This window comes from Dipodomys ordii, unplaced genomic scaffold, assembly GCF_000151885.1.
Source record: "Dipodomys ordii isolate 6190 unplaced genomic scaffold, Dord_2.0 Scaffold76, whole genome shotgun sequence".
Taxonomy (NCBI): Eukaryota; Metazoa; Chordata; class Mammalia; order Rodentia; family Heteromyidae; genus Dipodomys; species Dipodomys ordii.
In genome coordinates, this window is record NW_012267292.1 from 7,278,979 (window position 1) to 7,298,521 (window position 19,543).

Sequence of the window (19,543 nt, forward strand, 5' to 3'; positions counted from 1 at the left end):
CCGCACCCACACGGCGCTGCGAGGCGGCCCCCGCCACTCCCGGCGTCCCGACAGGGGGCGGCGCCCCCGCGTGCCCGCTGGTCCTGGCGGACAAGAGCCCGCCTGGCCTGAAGGGCAAGGAGCCCGTGGTGTACCCCTGGATGAAGAAGATCCATGTCAGCGCCGGTACGTGGCGCCGCTGGGGAGGCGCGGGAGGGTGGGCTGGGGCCTGGCCCGAGTTCGAGGGTCGGGGCGGGGGGTCAGGAGGGAGAGGCCTGGGGGGGGGAAAGGAGGCCCCGGGAGGGGAGCCCCCATCTGGCCGGGACTGCTGTGGGACGTGGGTGTGTGCGCGTCAGCTAGCAGCCTAATCCCAACGTGAGAACCCTTTTGTACCCAGGGTCCCTTTATCGGGAGATTTACGAGACGCCAAACTGTTAGGGCAGTAATTATAGCCCCCATAAATTTAATTGCCCTGGCAGAGGCTTCGGGCCATGTGTCTTTGAAGCTTTTCTTCAGCCCCAGTGCCCAGCACCATTCTTTATGGCTCTCGGGTGTTTCCCGTTGTCAATAGCCTGTGAAACATTTTCTTTGCCGTTTTATGTATCTTGCGTGAACTTGGTGTCAGGTTATTATATAATGATGATCTCCAATTGCTCTTCCCCACCCTGTCCTCTTTCCTCCTCCTTTTTCCTCTCTCTCTCACTCCTTCCCTCATGGCCTTTTCCTTCGGGGGTTCTGGGCATCCAGTGAACCCCAGTTATAACGGAGGAGAGCCCAAGCGCTCTCGAACCGCCTACACCCGACAGCAGGTCTTGGAGCTGGAGAAGGAATTCCACTTTAACCGCTACCTGACCCGGCGCCGCCGCATCGAGATCGCCCACACACTCTGCTTGTCCGAGCGCCAGGTCAAGATTTGGTTTCAGAACCGGAGGATGAAGTGGAAGAAAGATCACAAACTGCCCAACACCAAGATGCGATCCTCCAATCCAGCCTCGGCCTCTGCTGGCCCGCTAGGGAAAGCACAAACTCAGAGCCCTCACCCTCATCTCCACCCCCTCCCTGGAGCCTCCACACCTATTCCCTCCTCCATATAATCTTTTAGAGATCCAGATCAGTTTCTACCCTTACCTGCTCTTCTCCCTTCTTTTCCCCATTCACCTGATCCCATCTGGATCTCACAGACACCAAACCAAAACCCAATTTGGTGAAAATGATAACCAAAAAAAAAAAAAAAAAACATCATCCCCAGTAAGAGTGTGTGCTGCTTACCACCCAAGCAAGGACCGTTGTCCAGGAAGCTGTTAGGTGGAACAATCTGGGAGCCTGACCAGGCTGCTAGGTTTAAATACTTGAGAAGAACCAGTTGCCATGAAATACTTTTGAGATGTCTGAAGTCAGCTGGACAGCGCAGCATGCTGACTGGGGACATATATATGTGTAGATGTTGCAAGCAAAAGGAAAGAGACCCTTACCCATGTTCCTTACCTCCCCAACTTACATTAAGACAGCTCATACCAGCTTATATTGAACTGAATAAATGAGTAGATATGGTGGACCTCAAAAGATTATTTAATTCTCAAAATGTGTAGTCCTTGATGGTAGATGTGACATGTTAGTTTCCCTTCCTTGCATTTATTTAAGATATTGTTATAGAGATATTGTTCTTATTCTGGGGCACAATCTCGGGGAGAGGGGGATGCATTTAGACCCATGTGTGACTGTACAAAGTGTGATATGGCTGTATAAAAGCCATGCGACAAGAATAAACTTCATTAAAAAAACATTAAAAATTGAAGAGACAGATTTGTGTGTTTCCTAAGCTTTTCATTTAAAAAAACAACACAAAAATCCTCTGGATTGAAATGTTTGACCTTGCATATAGAAAGAATTGTAGATGGCGTTCAGTTGTGTTCACATGGATTCTGACTGCTCTTATAATTCGTGTGTGTGTGTGTGTGTGTGTGTATGTGTTCAACTTGAACTGAACTCTTGTCAAGCTTGACTGCTATGGAAATGTTCCAAAGAGCAGGAAGGCTCTTCAGCCCTGAGAGGGCTCCTCTTCTTCCCAAACTTGGCTGGGCTTTCAGGCTTCTAGTCTCTGTAAGGCAGAGAAACGTGTCTTTCCCTGCAATGAAAGGTGAAACCATGCAGAGCGATGGGCCCAGGAGTTTCTGCAGCTGTTCTGCACACTGAACTCTGAACATACTTGGAAAGGAGTATTCCCTTAGGTATTTGTTGCACCTTCTCACTTAAGTGTGGCCTGTTTCCCTGGAGATTAAAAAACAAAAGTTGTGCAAAGGGTTAAGACTGCTTTTTGTTTTCTTGGCTGATCTTTAGGCACTCTTTACTAAGTACAGCTTGGGATTTTTTTTGTTTGCTTGTTTCTTTGAGGGGAAAAAGAGTTTCAAAGTAAAGTGAATTTTCTCAGTATACCCTCCAAACTAACTTCAGAAGAAATAAAATGTGCAAAAACACCCCAAAATATACCCCAAGGAAAGGAGACCTGGAAGAGTTCACTGCTGGAAGAAAGCCAAATTGAACAAGGGTCACTTTCCTCAAATGCTTTGGGATCTTTCTATTCTCAGAGATAAAAACTCCAAAGACTAAAAATTAAAATTCCCTTTCCAATCTCCATAATCCAGGTATTTGCATGCTGATTTAAACTGGATGTTCAGGCAGGGAGTGCCCTGCAATGTGATCCACAAAAACAATGCACCCTAGCCAGATGCACAAGTGGCAGAATATTAGTACTGTCCCTTGGCCTTGAAAACGTTCAGCCTCCCTCTGTACACTATTTTTATAATTAAAAACATATATATATATATATATATAAGAAAAGGTGCAGCTTTTAGGTCATGTAGCCATTGTAACAGAAGGAAGGGACTTTTCACCTACTTCTGCAATATCAGAAAAATTTGAATAGCCCTTTTTAAAATCATTGACAAATGCTTCGCTGATGGTAGTATCCTTTTCACTCCTCTGACACTGTGTGTGTGTGACACAGGAAGGGTGATCATTCTGTACCTACAAACAAACCACAGTAAGAAGTGGTAGGTACCAATCTCTAAAGGACCCAGAGAATTCAGGGACAAATGTATACAGGCACATTTTCCCAAGTCAGGAAAAACCTGGCATACAGTGAATTTTATAAGGTGTGAAAGGGTGCCAGGCATTTCTGGAGGCAATGCAACTGCTGCTTAAACTTATTAACCCTCCCCCTACTACATGCACTTGTAAAACGAAATTAAATCACGCTGAAAATAGCAATTTTCCCAGGAATCATTAATCACCTCATACAATAAATACTTCTTTGTAATTCAACAGCAATTCTGAAAGGCATTCTCTGGGAAAAGTCTGTGGAGGAGAGAGGGATCTTCTTGCAAATCATGCGGTCTCAGGCAAAGACTCAGCATCTTGACTATCTGCTCAAAAATAAAATACCTACACTCTCAATGGAGATTGATTGTCAAGCTGCAAAATCTCAAATGGCAGATTACCACCCTTTAAGGTAAATTTCTTATATTTCTCCTTTGTGGGGAGGGGAGGATGTGGGACATTCATTAGCTCCATGCTGGAGACAGGGGTAGGGAGGTAAAGAGGATGTCTTTCACTTGTCTGGCCAGAAAAGGAAGAGAGAGGGTTGAGATCATTCTTTCTTGACATTTCAGGACAAAATAGTATTTTTTGTATCAATTATTAGGTTATTGAAAAACCCTCAAAATGCTCAGATAATTATGTCATTTCTTCACAGTGGGTTTTTGTCTGTTTCAGATTTGGCCTTTAAGGAAGCTTTCTCTAACAGCTTAGAAAAATCTCACTTTGTGCTCCAAAATTGTGCATTGTCTGCCCTTTGCTAGGGCAACCATAAGAGTTCACTGAAAGGACAAATTTTCTATCTCATTAATTGTTTTTCTTTTTTAAGCAAACGCTACTAGCCCCTCAAACCCTTGACCTTTAAAGACAGTATTTTGTGTAAGCACCATAATTCTACTAAAGTGACCCTTATACATACGCTCCCGTTCCCTCCCTCTTCCTCCTCCCTCCCTTCAATACACACTCATCCTCCTTTAGTCACAGAGCCAAGCTGTGCATGACTCCGGAGATAAAAGTTTTGTCAACATCTGAAATCAACTTAAATCGGATAGGAGACACTTTAATGGTCACAGTTTGAATTAAGTACTTAACACTCTCCCCCTTGAAGAAAAATGGCACTTTGCAGGCTTTCTTTCCTAGTTTTGCTGAAATCTACGATATACCCGGTGTTTTATTACAGCAGGAATTCAACTGTGACAGGCATAGTAGAGTACTTAATACCCAGGATGGAGCTCTGGGGAAGATTACCTAGATATATTAGGATAGGCCCTCTGCACAGAGTCTCTGCCTTATACTCAGCTTTTCCAGAGCACCCCACGTCCTTCACTCTTACTCTGCTCCCTATGGGGTGTGTGTTACCATCTTCTCTTGGGTCCCCCTGTTCCCCTGAGCTTCCTGAACTCCACTGCTCTTCTCATAGCTGCTTTCCTTCTAATGGTGCCAACATAGAAACACAACAATAGCCCTTTTGAATGAATGAAATGGAAAATAAATGCAGCAAACAAAACCTAGGGACTCCTATCAAAATGAGTGGCTTCTGTGCAGACAATAAGCCATCCTTGATACTTCCTTGGTCTCTGCATTCCAGGGCACGGTCCTGAAGTGAAGAACTCAGGCTCACTTTTCATATGTGCTACTCCTGGTGCTCCTCTATATTATTACCAAAAAGGGGTTCAAGAATACTGTTTGGCACCCCTGAGAGTTATGAGCTGGAAACAATAGGAAGAGGAAGAAGTGATACCTGTTCTGTCTCCTAGATAGTATTAGTGAAGTGGCTCGGGCTATCATGGATCTTTTAGTCTGCAGTTTCTGGCTTGGGAATCTAACATTTCTTTTGAAGGCTCTAAACTCATGAAGAGCTGCCTGCTCAACCCCTCTCCCCTGCTACCACTACCAGCTCCATTCTCTCTAGAATCAATTTCTGGAGCTGAAAGACAGTCCTAGATTGAAAGATTATTCAAGGAGAAAGAGACATGGAGGACATTTTGGTTTAGTTTTCCCAGCCAACAGATAAGAAAACTGAAGCAGCTAAATGGCTCTCCCCCAAAATGTTCCTTGGGCTAGTTGGCTTGTAGGTTGGGTAGAGCATTTCATTTGATTTCACCCTTTACCTTTGGGGTAAACATGTGGGCATCTACTTTCTGCAGAAGATACTCTTTAGAAATAGAAACAGACATCTAAGCTTGTACTTGATGTGCTGGGCCACAGGTGTGTGTAGCCTGGAAGAAGGGTGGGTTTTACCTGTTAATTGTCAATGCTGCCCTGGGAGATTAGGTAACCTGAACTACTCTAATCTTGGCATTCAGACAGGTGGGCCAACCACTGTGCTCAGGAAGGGATAGAAACCTGGATGCTTCAGAGATGCCTCTCCACTGTCCACAGTGCTGATAGCCCAGAATGACTAATCCTGTTGTGCTGGTCCCGGTATTTCCATGGTGGATACTTGTCCCATCAGGTCAAGGGTGAATAGGTTCTCTAGGCCTGGGGAACAAAAAACTCAAACAAGGACCCTGGTTGCTTCTGATAAACGGTGTAATGCCTGTTCAGGGGAGATATTGAAATTGTGATCTTCGAGGTCACATGACTCATTAAATAATTAATGCAGATTGTCAGGAACGGATGGAGTCAGCAGGGCCTCACTAGGAATGAATCTCTCAGAAGTGAGACTCCAACTTCCTATTTGATTTTTAAACACGCACACCATCAGGCTTTTAACTTCTTCCGGAAGGCAGAAAAGAGCCCTTTGGCTGGGAGAACCAAGCTGGCTGGCCCGTGCTGGGTCCTGGGGCTCTTCCCGCAGGGTTTCTGGGTGTCCGGGGAGCACGCACACGCTGCACCGGGGGAAACGTGAGTTCGGGCTTGGGCTTTTTTGTGGTCACATCCTGGCTTTGGTGATGAAGTGGGAAGGATGCACAGACAATTGGTAATGTTCTGATTCACGCTGGGGAAGGCTGCAGAGATACCACAGGACGGGCGCGCGGCTTTGTTCATTTTTCCCGGCGTTCATAAATCACCCAAGATGGGAGAGCGAGAAAGCCGCGGACGCCAGAAAACGCGAAGAGAGGCCACAGCAGCAGCCGCGGCCATTGCAGCGCGAGAGACCTGGGCACCAACTCTCTGTGACTCATTAGTCTGAAGGATTTATGGGAAACAGCAGCCGTGAATACTAGACTTGGGGATAAGGAAATAGCAGCAATAATAATAACCATAATAATTACAGTACTCCTAAGCTTCCAATGGGGTGATGGTGGTAGTGGATGGTAGCAAAGCAAATCTTTCCGGGGAGAAATTGAGTAGCAAAGTGCAAGATGACTATGCCCCACCCTTCTTAGAGTCTGGCCAAGAGACCCAAGGCCAAGGGGCACTCCCCTAGAGGATATAAGAGGATTAGTTTGAATAGGGGCCCAGTGTGTTTCTGAGTTCCAAAGGCTGGGTGGAGGGTAAAGGCTATGGGTCTGTTGTGGAAGAAGATAACTGCCGGTTTGTTGCCACTTGTTCAGCATGCTAGGAGGCTCCCAAGCCAGGAGTTAGGGGACTCAGAAATGCGGTAGGACTTCCCTGAGTGATGGGCAGGATTATATGGGCTCAGGACAGACAGCAGGTTGGGGGTTACCTAGGTCTGGGTGTGGGAAGAATGGGTTCAAGGTTGGGAGTGTAGCAGGAAAGGGCACCTTTCTTGTACAGTCAGAGCACAACCAAGCTAGGGCCCAGTGCTCACTGGGGAAAGATTCTCAGATCCTTCAGAAGCATGTCCTGCCCCCAGAAAGCTGACTGGGGACCCCATGATGATTTATTGGTTTGAGGGTAAGTGCAGATGGCAAATATTGTGAGGTATGAGATTGCAGAAGAATTGGGATGGGGTGTGGGTTTATGGCCACTGCAGCAAGGCAGGGCAGAAGGAGGCCTTCTGATGAGTGTTGTCCAGGAACCTGACTCTGCCCAGTTTCCAGCAGCAGTAGTTGAGCCTGTTGGGGGGACCAGGCATTGCGCTAGTCCTGCTGGTCCACCTGAAGTGACTTGCTTAGTGTTTGAATGAACCAAAGTACAAAACCTCCCAAGACTGCTCCGTTCTGTGGACTGAACCCGGGTCTGATTTCGCGCCAACAGAAATGAAGCTATTAGTGAGGTTTCCCGTGATTGAATGCTTCCAGACAAGGCTTCCCTTTGTTAGCAAAAGAAAATAAAGCATGCATTCACAGTCCCAAGTTGGGGTGCCTGAGGAGCTCTCCCAATGGAATCCTCACCAGTAGCAAAGCCTCTTCCACCTTATCTTCATGCTTCGTCTATCTCCCTCCTTCCCCACCCCCCCTCAAAAAAAGAAAGAAAAAGGAGAGAGTGGATGCGGAGATGGAGTATGTATTTATTTTACAAAAATAAATCACCATCTTCAGGCCATTTGTAGACTGGAACATTTTGAGTTATAAGTATGTCACATGGACCAGTGCCCTGGTGACTCCTTCCGTGTCCCTGTCACCCCCAGGGCCACCTTGGCGCCTGAGCAGGCCACAATTCCAACTCTGCTCTTCCAACTCCCTTCCTTCACCTTCTGCTGTTTATTTGTCTACAGAGCGCCAGGACACCGGAAAAGATGGCCCCTTGAGCGCCTGGAGTTGGAGACCTTCCCTGGTGCTGGTTCCGATTTAAACATCTTTGGAGGTAAGTGCTGTGCCAAAACTCTTTTGGGGATGTGGGAAGCGGCAGCGTGGGGCAGTGGGGAGGAGTTTACTCTTCCCAGCTCCAGGCAACCACAGTGGGTTGAAAGAGCTTCTGGTCAATATTTAACTTCCAAAGAGTTTCTGAGCTGATTCTTTTCAGTGGCGAGCCTCACGGAGGCAATACAGGGCTTCAAGCAGACAAAGAGTCAATCTACCCCAAAGCTAGCTGTAGGCTGGAGAAGCAGTTACAGAAGCCCAAGATGGAATGTGGGGTGCCAGAGGGGATGTGTTTGTTTCTTCCATCAAGCCCCAAGCTAACCAAAGCACCAACCTGAGTAGCACTGGACAAGTAGAGGCCACAGCACGGCAGCTGCTCCTGCTGCTGCGTGGGCTGCTGCTCTGGTCTGTTGGGGTTATTGAGAAGGCTGTGGGTTCAGAAATTAGCCCAGCTCTTAGTTGAAGAAACGTGTCTCACCGCTTTGCATTTCCTCCAATTCTTTTGCATTTTCTTGGCATGAGGGGAATTGCTGTCTTTTGGGTGTGGAAGCCCTTCATAGGCAGCGGGTCCTTTTCAATCTCTCTTCTGGGCTCATCCATGGTTTTTCCTCCAGGAAAAGCTCAAGTCTTCTAGGTCTCAATGTTTTCATTTCCTATTTGGAACAAGGGAAAACTTAAAATTTCTTTTCAAGTTGTGGTTAATTTGCTCTCTTAGTTTGGGATGCAGAGAGGTAATTACTCTGGTTTATTACCTTGTAAAAGATCCATAAATTACATGCTTATTTGGGGGAGGGGCTGCTGGAATTAGCTTTCAGAAGCTGGTATGTAGGAATGAGTTTTCTTTGTTCTTTGGGGAATTACTTTGTTTAGCAAAGTTTTGAGACTTTATTTTCTATTTCTTAGGTCCAATCTTCACTAAACCTTGCCCCTTAGATAGATATCAGATTGTTAATTAAGTCAGCATGCTCTTCAGTGGTGCTGTAAAGGCTGGAAGGATATTTCAGATATTATATCATCAGACAAAAAGTAAACAGTAATAGTAACCAGGTGACTTTTTCAGCTACTGTATGTCTGTTTATAGCAAACAGAGATGAAACATTCAGTAGTTTACTACTTAAGAGCCTCAAGAGCGTATACATGATTTGCATCTCTGCAAACAGTAGAACAATTGCAGATATAAACAGCTACAGGACTTTGGAGCCATGTGTATAGCATGGTATACACATCCACATGTGTCCAGAGAACTTGGAGCCCATCCATTTCTACTGCAGAAGTACCCACAGGGAATATCTCTAAATAATGATCTATTAAACAGAGAAAGAGAGGGAGAGAGGAAGGGAGGGAGGGAAGGAGGGAAGGGGAGAGAGAAAGAGAGAGAGAATGAGAATGGACTGAGAGGCTTACCTGATGCTGAGCAGAAAAACTACCAGAACTAACAAAAATGTTAAGTGTAGTTTTGATTAAGAAGTCAGATTGCAGTGTTTGAGGACAGATATATCTAATCTGCCAACAACTTTGCAAATATTGGCTAAAGGCCTGTCTCCTTAGTCCCTTGCTCCTTCCAAGGTAAATTCCCCTCTTTGGGCTCTGGTGGTTTCCAGCCTTGGCCAAGTTAGAGGCTGGTGGGGGTAAATGTGGAGGGGCTGGTGTCTTTGGTGCCTGTGGTTTTAAAAGGCTTATAGCTTTGCTTCAGGAAGGTGGAATTTAGAGTGGTGAAGGAGGAATCTCAGCTGCTGGGTCTCTGGGTAGGCTACTCTAAGATGAAGTATTTTCAGCTTAAAAGTTAAATCTCCTTTGGACTTCCTCAGATTTTCCCCCTTCTCATCCTACCAAACACACCATCTTGAATGTTAATTGTTAAACAGCTATTGGAGCATGCAGTGGGATGTTAGCCTGCCTGGGGCTCCTCAGAAGAGATGAAATGCCTCTGGGCCTTGCACATCTCTGAAGCAGTACAAAAGATTTCAACCATTGACTTATGTTCTCAAGAGTTTTAAGTTTGCTCCAATTTATACTAGGAGTTCTGAAGAGAGCTGTGAAAACTCCCTCCCTGGTGAGAAGGGTGGGCAACTCTTCCAGGTCCTTTTCTAGGGCATCTAGAGAGCTAGATGTGAATGATAGGGGAATACAAGGGGTAAAGATCAGAAAAATGAGAGGATGACTCCTTGGGGGTCAAGAGAATGTAGTTTGGAAATCAGTCTTTGGGCCTTTCCCATCTTCCAAGCATGACACAGGCAGGTTTCCACTTTGGACCCTCACTTACCAGTGTCTTAGGTCAGAGCTGGGCAAGTTCACATAGAGGCCTTTCCCAGGTACACCTCAGACAGACTTATAGGAAGAGTGCTACCAACTTAGGCCAGGGCTTATTCTCAAGCGATTAGATCCCCCCTTTTATTGCTCTTCTGATTTGGACATACCTACCCTATGACCAGGCCTCTTACTTAGAACCTTGCATTCTCTTCAGACTCCAACTCCTCCTTTTAGGGAGGAGGAGAGGAGAAGATTCCTCCACAGCCTACTGAAGCTACCACAAGTGAGTCTTCACATTCAGACATAGCCAGCTGATGTCTTACTCTCAAGAAGCAGAAGAATATAGCATGAGTTGCTTATGGGCTTCAGAGCAAAGTCTAGAATCTAAGACCAGAAAAAAGGAACTTTTTGGATAACTCATGAAAGAGTGAAATACTGAAATAAAGGACACTTGTCACCAAGCAGAAGGCAAAAGTAGAGGTAAAGAGTTGGAGGACAGATAAGTTTCTTTCTGAGCAGAATTGATTTAATTCTGCAGGTAAACACAGAGTTGTCTTAGGGGAGGGTATACAGAGGGAATCTCAAATTGACTGGTAGATTATCAGGAGACACCAATAAGGTTGAGACTTTCCTTCTCTCTTATATAGACAATTACATAATTTCCCCTTATGTTTTAATCTTTAGAAGCCTATAATTTCATGCATCACTCAGCTATGTACTAGGGAAATGCATTATTACTATTTTGGCTAGGATGTTAGGTCACTTTGGATTTTGCAAAAATCTATATATTTATATTAAAAACATCTTTCCTAGTGGGCTCTCACTGAACAAGACCAACTGATGTTGAATTAGAAGTTTTAATGTTTTAACCGGTAATAATAAAGCTTTTGGTTTTTTCCATAGCTGGGTCCTATGATATGGATGTTAGCATTTGCAGTCCATGAACAAGTCCTCTGACCAGGCCAAATCATTTCTGGGCTTTGCTTTTGCCTTTTGATATACTGGCCTGTGGGACAGAGGAGACTGTGGAGCCTGGGTGTGCTGGATTCAGCTTGTTGGTGCGTGGGAAGCCCTAAGTAAAGTTAAGTGAACTCTAAGAATACAGACAGGATTGCTATAGTAATGTGTGCAAAGAAATGTGAGATAAGCAGCCTGTGTGTATGGTATGCATGGGGGGAGGTGGCCCCCAAGAGTCCTGCTATTAAGACAGAACTCTTACTGGCTACTGGTCAAGGTCCCCCCACCCCCTACACACACACTTCCCCTCCTCCAAAGCAGAATGTTCTGCTTGGAAAACTAGTTCCTTCATGGTTCCCTATTTCAAATAAAAGGATTTAAGTTGACGTATGACCACGTGAGCACATAATACAGCACATTATTGTGGCGTTTGGAGCGGAGACCCAGGCAGTCTTTGCCTGTGATTACGTTTTCTAGATTCTCTACAGAGTGAGAGCTTTCTCCCCCACCCCCACACACCCACCTCCTCCTTCTCCTTCTCCGGAGAGTGCTCTTCCAGCGGTTGCAGTTTTCAGCGCTCATGGAGCGGTTCTGGGCAAGCTAGCCGATGGGACTCGAAGCCACACCAGGAGGATGGAATTTATTTTAAGGTATTTCCGCTGATTGTTCATATCTAAGAGTGAGTTATGGCTATGAAAGACAAAGGTCAGGCGAGGAGACCCTGGATCGCGGACAGGACCCTCAGTCTCTCTTCCTTTGTTTCTCTTTTAGAACCGAAACCATTTGAATGATTCCTAGTAGTGCCTTGGATTCAAAGTTTAATTCCCTGGAAAGTGTTGGGGGTTATAAAGGAGAGTTCACTTGTGGGGGAGAGCTACTAGGTGGGCCTGTGAGTCCCCAGAGATGGGGTCGCTTTGTTCACTGCTGCGGGAAGGGCTATAGTCCCAGGAGCTGAGCCAGGGGCAGAGGGACCGACAGTCCTGAAGCTCTGGCACTAGAGGCTAGGTGGCCCGGTAGAGATCTTAGGGAAGGGCTGGAGGCTGAGAAGGGGAATCTCTCCTGGGTGGGTGGTGTTTGCGGAACAGGATGAAGGGCTAGGGCTGACCCTGGCAGCCTCACAGATGGAAGAGGAAAATCGATGGGGGAAATGTGCAGATGCGCTGCCATTTTATTGATGATGCTTCCAGCCACTTTGTTTCGTGCTGCGTTGCGGGCACTGTTTTTCCCACATGCCAGACTCAAGGATCCACCCCCAGAGAGTGAGCCATTGTTTCTCTGAGCACCTTCTGCCTTGGGAGAAATGAGAAGGGCAGCTCAGACCTAAGAGAAGCTTGGGCAGAGAGCACAGGTCACCTGGAGACTGGCTTATTCTCATATTCATATGCTTATATTCAAAAGGGAGCCTGGCGATGGGTTTGGGCTCCAGTAGTGTGCTCAGTTGTACTTCCCCAGGCCAGTTTGGAGAGTTCAAGAACTGGTTGGTGAGCCCTGCTTTGGAGGGAAGCATGGAGTCAAGAGAGCTGGGGAAGGCGAGGTAGATATTGCTCTGGTTCTGGTGCTCCAGGAATGGAGCCATAGCCAGGATGGAGGAGAATGAGAGTTAAATTGTGGGCTTCCAACATACTGGGGAATCTGGGGCTAATTGGGCTTTGGGGATCCTGCACTCCTGGGAACAGTGGGAACTCTTTGAAAGGTGGAATAATTTTTCTTCCCTCTGCTCCATCTACCAAGGATGAATGCCTATGAGTTTCTAAAAATCAATTTGCCCCTTTGGCTTAAAAAAAATCCTTTATACTTTCTTTACTTAAAAAAAAAAAGAGCAAACTGCAAACTTCCCTCACTGGATTGGGATCTGCTTCCCCAGAAGGAAGGGCCACTCTGCTCTCCCCCATGCCAACTTCAGTGGTAACCATGTTTAACTGAGGCTGTTTCAAGTGCTCTAAAACACCTCTTAGAAATAAAATGTAAGCTTTAATTGCTGTTCAATTACTTGTCAGCATTTCATATGATTTATGACCCAGTTCTGGCGCATTTTTGACCCAGTTAAACACTCATAAATAATATAGTTTCACTAGAAAGAATGAGAAAGGGAATAGAGGTTTGTTAGAGGCATCTTTTTATTGTCACTTCAGCGCCAGCAAGCAGAATAAATATCTAGCGATGGACTGGTTAAAAGCATGCACAGTAAGAAGAAGCCAATAGATGGCTTTATAGAGAGCGGGTTTTGTTTTCTTCCCTTCCCAAGAAAGCTAAATCCACTCAATTTTAGCTGAACTATTGGTTATTATAAAGGCTAGTCCCTTTCTATCCTCAAAATGTCAGGTTTACCCTCACCCGCAAGTGTATTTCCTCAGTAATTCTCTCCACATTCTGGGATTTTGTGGCCTCTCTGGCAACAAAAAATCCTCACCTTCCTCCCCGGCTGGGCTGTGCAGGGAGACACCCTCTTGAATGGTAGAATAGAAACACAGCACCTTCACTGCTGTTAGTATTCTTGTATTAAAGGTTTCTTCTAGTTCCCCCGGGATTAGAGGCTGGGACCCATGGGGAGTTGGGGAAGTTGGAGGAGCCAAGGGATCCTTCTTGGCAAAGAAAAGCTTGGTGGGTTTGGAGGAGCCGGGTAAACTGCGGTGGGATTTGCCTAGAAAGGTCACCGTGGCAGTGGGTAATTTCTAAAAGCAGAAAGCCTTGTTTCTCTTAAAAACCAAAAATCCAACAAAAACCTTACACCATTATAAAGTACTCGTAAAAAATCATTTCGCCTGTCCTTACTCCAAAGCCAGTCCTTTGGATTTCAGCGGAGAGCCAGAAGGCCTGGGTACCCGCAATTAGCGTGCCAGACCGAATCTGCGTGCCAGAACGCCAGACCTTAGTCTTGAAGTCAGAATTCCTTTTCTTCTGCCTGCTGGAACCTGAGGTCCTCAGGCCCAAAGCCACCTAGTCGGGGCTGAGTGGAGGCCCCTGTGTGAGCAGAGCTTGTTCTCCGGATCTTCAGCTCCTTAAGCGCAGTCCTTGGGATCTGTGGGGCTCAATCCACCCGGTCTCGGAGTTCGGTCCCGGAAAGCAGAGCGAGCGCACCAAGACTTGGGCGCCCTCAGTCTCCCAGGGCCCAAACTGTCCCTCCTGGGGCAGATTCTCACGGAGAGCTGGCCTTCCCGGCAGCTGGCGGAGCTGAGAAGGCGGTGAGAGTAGCGTCAGCAGTTTGGAGAAAGTGCGGGTTGATTATTGACCCAAGCCTTCTTTCTTCAAATGCCACATCCAACCCGAGACCCGAGGGTTTGAAGAGAAAAGGCTGCAGAGGGGATTTTTTTTGCGGCGGGTTCTCGCCTCCTACGCGCCAGCTCCCCCTTTCAAGTTGTGTGGCTGCAATATGCCATAAGGAGCAAGTGTTTGCTGTTTTGTGCTCTGTTTACAGCTTTGGGGCGCCGAGTCATAAATCTTTCCCAGCCATAAATGACAAAAACTATTGGTATGCATGAGGCCATCCTGGCCCCAGTGCTTTTTGATTTCTCCCTTTCTCCCTGGCTTTAGTTTTGCTCTAAGGTGACACTTTGGCTCCCCGATGGTTTAAACATACTACTTATATTTTTAACACCCTCCTTTGAGAAGGCCTCGCCGTTGACGCCTCAGCCTTGCACACAAGCTCCATTTCACTCTTTTTGCTACATCCACCAAGCAGTTTGCTTCCGAAGAACCTAGGGTGCAGAGGGAGGCTATGGGAGGGAAAACATCTAAGTTGTGGCAATCCTTCCTTCCAGAAAGGGCAAAGCACCACACGCAGTGGGACTCATGAGTGTCTGCTTGTGCTGGGGGAAGTCAAGGTTTTATCTAGCTTTTCTGTTAGGTGAGCTGCCTGTCTGGTGGTGTGTCCTGAGCACATCAGAAGACTGGGAACCAGGTTTTTATGCACCGTGTGTGTGTGTGTGTGTGTGTGTGTGTGTGTGTGTCAGAACTCAGAGAAGCCCATTTCACTCCTGGGGAAATGTGCGCGTGTGTGCGTGCGCGCATGCACTCCCCACCCACCCAGGACACTTCTCTCCTGGCTGCCAGGAGGTCAGCAGTTTCTGTCTAATAATGTAACCAAAGCTAGCTCTCTTTGGCTCTTGTGAAGGTCTGTGGAGAAGGGAACTACTCTCACACCTCAAAGGTTGGCTTCTGGGGTGCCTGGATTGGGAGCTGCAGGTGAAGTAAACTGTCCGAAGTCTGGAGAACTCCATTTCTAGTTCTCTTTTTCCTTGTCCGGAAAATGGAAATGTCCAGGGCAGAGGGGTTGAGTTGTTTCTTAAACGGATCCCTAAGAAATAGAGCCCGGCCAGAGATCCCCTTTGTGAGCGCCGTTTGTCCTCATTAGCATAATTTTCCTGGACTTTAGTGACGCCCAGGAACCAGGAGAGGGAGGGCGTTGGGGGTGGGGGAGGCTCCCCTCCTCCCGCCGCCTAGGAGCTCCCTCCCTGGCTCCCGCTCCGCCGCTCCCCTCCGCCCCATCCCCCACTCCGGTCCGCGCTCCCCTAGCCGCTCCGGTCTCCCCTCCGGCCCGCCCAGCACCCCCACCGTACCCCTCGACCAGACGCTGCTCCGCTTGTAATATTCATAAGAAACATACCCAAGTCGGTGCCACTAGCCCCGGCAGAGCCCCGCGCCGCGCCAGCGCTTATCTCCGGGCTGCGGCTGCTGCCCTCGGGAAGGGCAGGGGGCGGGGGTGTGGGGGAAGGGTGGGTGGGTGGGTGGGGTGGGTGGGAGGGGGGGTCCAAGCCGCCCCAGTCCGCCCTGGGCGAGCCGTGTCGGAGCAGCAAGGCGACCACGCTCAGCGCGGCGGCGCGTCCGGGCCTCGGGTCTCCCGCCCGCCCGCCGTCTCGGCTGATGCTGAGGGTCGGTGCCCATCCCGCACCGAGGGGACCCGGCCGGGCCGCCGAGCCGGGCCGGGGGCCGCAGCCGGAGCCTGCGCTTGCGGCGCTCGTCAGAAGTTAAGGTAAGCAGGGCCGCAACCGGCCGCTCTCAGCGCTGAATGGCGGAGTTTACGTCTCGGTGATTTATGGCTGCAGACTTAAATCTCGGTTCAAGAAGAGTTCACAAGCCGGAGCTTCCTTCCCGGCAGTGACTGATACCCTTACACTTCGAGTTCAGGCCGTTTTCCCATCCCCGCCCCCACTCTCCCGGCTCCCTGCGACCTGCCTCAACTTTTCTTGGTCTGGACAGGGGGAGGAGTGGGCCGGGGACACCGGGGTCCTTCCTCGGTGGTTGGGGCGAACCACGCGTGAGGACAGGCTAAGGCAAGGGAGGGAGTGGAAAGAGGAAGAAGAGTCTGGAAGAACAAGGTGAAATTTGGGCATACCTTACCCAGAGACAATGGGGCTTGCTTCCTGTTCTCAATTTACCCTCCTCAACTCTCTTGTAGCTCCTGCACCTGGGGGTTATTGTCCAGAAATAGATCTTCGTGGAGGAATCTTCCTCCATCCTCAGCCCTAGCTTGGAGGTTCAAAGCAAAGTTTCCCGGCTGGCAAATGTCCAACTTCTTTACTAGGTTGCAAACTTTGGGGACTGGGTTGTGGGGGAATTGTGTGAGATGCAAGGTGATTGTCTGCCAACCTCAAACAATAGAAAGGACTTTGGTTGGGTTTCAAAGTTGACTTTATATCTTAAGTTTATGGGGCCTGTCATATGTTTTTTTTTAATTTCTAAAGGTATTTTGGTATTTTACAAGACAGCGTACAACTTGATAATTAAAAAAAGAGAAAAGTTTAAGTAAGCAGCAGGCCAGTGTTGCCTGTAGACAATGTATTAGTAAGTTACCAGAGGGATTGCATGTTCAAAATTAACTTAATTTTGTTTTATCTAATATCTTGCTGTTAAGTATCTAGAGTAATTTCCTTACCTGATATTTTATTTTGCACAAGCTTAGTATCAAAAAATATAATGGCAGACATTAACACTGCTAAATGTAATAGAGATTGTTTTGAGTGAAATAAGAGGAAACCTAGACATTAAATTGCAATTCACATTTAATTTTACTCCCTGTTTACTCTCCATTGTAGCATCTGTAGCTTCCTATCTCTTTCTAAATGAGAAACAATACTCCAGGGCTCATGGTCATCACAATAACTCCAGATAAGGGATGCTGTAATTTTTAATTGAGGTTCTGGAAAATTAATTGTGCCTGTTTTCCAGATGCTGGTCAGATTGTTGGTTTAATAACAAACCTAAAGGAATCCATTATTAATAACAGAATTATAATCATCCATTGGTAGATGCTTATTACATTTTTTCTAGTTAACATCTGCTATTTCTGGAAAACTTGAATAGGCTGAAATTCAGTATACATAGTTGGGACAGGAAGTGTAAAGCCTGTGCTTCATGAATGTGTCATTACAATTTAAAAGAGGAACCGATTCTGTGTGTGTATATGTGCCCCCCCCCCCGTGAATATGTGAAACTTGCATTGAACTTTCCTTGCTGATAACTAGAAGTTGACATGCAGAGGTTGAAAACAAAAAGAAAGCATCGATTTTACTTTGCAAACTGCTTTTTATAAATAAGAGAGTTGAAAAGGTATTCAATGGCCCTTTAGATTTTCAGCATTATCCTTTCCTTGATGTTTCTGAGTAGGGAAATAGGCTAAGTAACAAATATCAACAAAAACAGTACACAAAGATCAGGGAACTCTGGCAAGATTTTATGGCTTGTGCTTCCATGCCTTGTCCGGAGCCAAATGACCCCCATACATCAAATTACACAGCAGTTTCTAAGACAGAACCTATTATCGTTAAGTTGGAAGGAGAGTTCAAGCCGTGGTCATGGAGATGAACGCTGGTTTTTCAGGTTCCTGGTGGGTTTTTTTTTCCTCTAATCCATCATGTTTTAACAGGTAGAATTTGATAGTTGCTCTGAATAACAGCACCTCAGAAAGTCCAAGACAGGGAAGTCTGGGAACCTTCTGTAACTGGAGTAAAGAGGAGGGGGAGGTGGCTTACTTGGAAGTGTCTGAGAAATAGAGAGAGGAAAAGAATAAAGAGCTATCCAGAATTTGAGTTGTGAATTGCTGGATGGAGTGCTGTTGCTGATCCCTTCCCCAGTGTATATACATGTGTGTGCATGTGAGCATGTGTGTGCATGTGCATACACACTGTGTTCTACTCAAAGTTTTTTCTTCTCCCTTCTTAGCCACAAGGGGCTCATTTGGAGGAGGTTGGTCCTATATCTAAACAGGGGCAGGTCAGCTGCCTAACAAGCTCAACTTCTAAAAATCCATCATGGTCTGATACGGGGTAGTTGCCTAAAAATAAGATTGTATAAGCCTCTTTTGATGGCAAGAAGCTCAAAGGGTGAGAGGACTGGGTGGGAAGTCACCTTATTTCAAGGCTCTTTTGGCAAGAATGAATCCTAAAGTGGAGACTGGAGAAAAGAAATGGCGACCCAAGCTCTCCTTGACCCTTTTGCCAGCTCCTCAAGATTGGCAGAGGGGAGAGTCTTGAGCACTCTGCATGATGCCAAGGGCATCACATTTCTTCTTCCCTGGAAAAGAAGGATTCCATCCTTGTTCTTCTTAGTGCACAAAGCCTTTCTCCTTTTGGACCTGGGGCTCCAGAGGCTCGGCTTCCAGCCCTCACTCATTCTCTTCTCTCCCCGGAAAAAAATCCCCCAACTCCAGACGCAAGTTAAGCAAATATTTGTAGCTGCCAGTAAATTCCAGCAGCTTTTTATAGCGCGGCTCCCCACGCCCGGGGCCAAGTCGTGCTGCTAAATATTGCTGACCACTTTTTCTTTTATGGCTTTCATGTCACTTAGCTATTGAGAGTAAGATGGATTTGCGCGGAGCCCTCACCGCGCTGCACTTCTCCCCCCACCCCCAGGTCTGCTCGGGGCGGCCATTGGCGGCGGAGCGTCACGTGACCGCGGGGGCGTGCCAATGTGCGCCCTCACGGGTGTCAAGCCCCTGTCAGAGTGTGCGATCAAGATCGTGAAACAACGCGATGCAAAAAGCTACCTACTACGACAACTCGGCGATCTACGGTGGCTACCCCTATCAGGCAGCCAATGGGTTCGCTTATAACGCCAATCAGCAGCCGTATGCGGCGTCCGCCGGTCTGGGCGCAGATGGCGAGTATCACCGACCTGCTTGCTCTCTCCAGTCGCCGGCCAGCGTTGGGGGCCACCCCAAGGCCCACGAGCTGAGTGAAGCGTGTCTCCGCACCCTGAGCGTTCCTCCTAGCCAACCCCCAGGCCTGGGAGATCCGCCCTTGCCCCCACCTCCACCCCAGGCTGCACCTCCAGCCCCACAGCCGCCCCAGCCCCCACCGCAGCCCCCTGCGCCCACCCCTGCAGCCCCACCTCCCCCTTCTTCTGTCTCCCCTAGTCAGAATGCCAGCAGCAACCCCACCCCTGCCAGCGCTGCAAAGAGCCCCCTGCTCAACTCTCCTACCGTGGCCAAACAAATCTTCCCCTGGATGAAAGAATCAAGGCAAAACACAAAGCAGAAAACCAGCGGCTCCAGCTCAGGTAAAAAGGCACCTTCTAAAAGAGGGCCCTCTGGCCTGGTTTCAGGGCCCCAAACCACTCCAGGCCATAGCCAGCACAGTCTGGGGCCACTGGAACATTTCCAGAAATTCATTGCTCTT

At 47.6% G+C, this 19,543-nt stretch overlaps 2 protein-coding genes across 3 annotated transcripts in view; both read left to right on the plus strand.

The window, feature by feature from the left end:
- Nucleotides 1-1,710, plus strand: part of Hoxa4 (homeobox A4) — an 11,431-nt gene extending 9,721 nt beyond the window's left edge. The window contains exons 4-5 of the mRNA XM_013024390.1: nucleotides 5-165; nucleotides 727-1,710. Coding sequence (XP_012879844.1) covers nucleotides 5-165; nucleotides 727-1,073 — 508 coding nt within the window. The 3' untranslated portion in view covers nucleotides 1,074-1,710. The remainder of the gene's footprint in view (nucleotides 1-4; nucleotides 166-726) is intronic.
- The window catches only part of Hoxa3 (homeobox A3), a 33,284-nt gene that overhangs the window by 9,752 nt on the left and 3,989 nt on the right, over nucleotides 1-19,543 (plus strand). Inside the window, exons 2-4 of one of the 2 annotated variants that reach the window (XM_013024496.1) lie at nucleotides 3,304-3,487; nucleotides 7,640-7,728; nucleotides 18,779-19,424. In XM_013024496.1, coding sequence (XP_012879950.1) covers nucleotides 18,899-19,424 — 526 coding nt within the window. In that variant the 5' untranslated portion in view covers nucleotides 3,304-3,487; nucleotides 7,640-7,728; nucleotides 18,779-18,898. Of the gene's footprint in view, nucleotides 1-3,303; nucleotides 3,488-7,531; nucleotides 7,729-18,778; nucleotides 19,425-19,543 lie in introns of those variants that run through there. The other variant, XM_013024497.1, reaches the window with a different exon arrangement.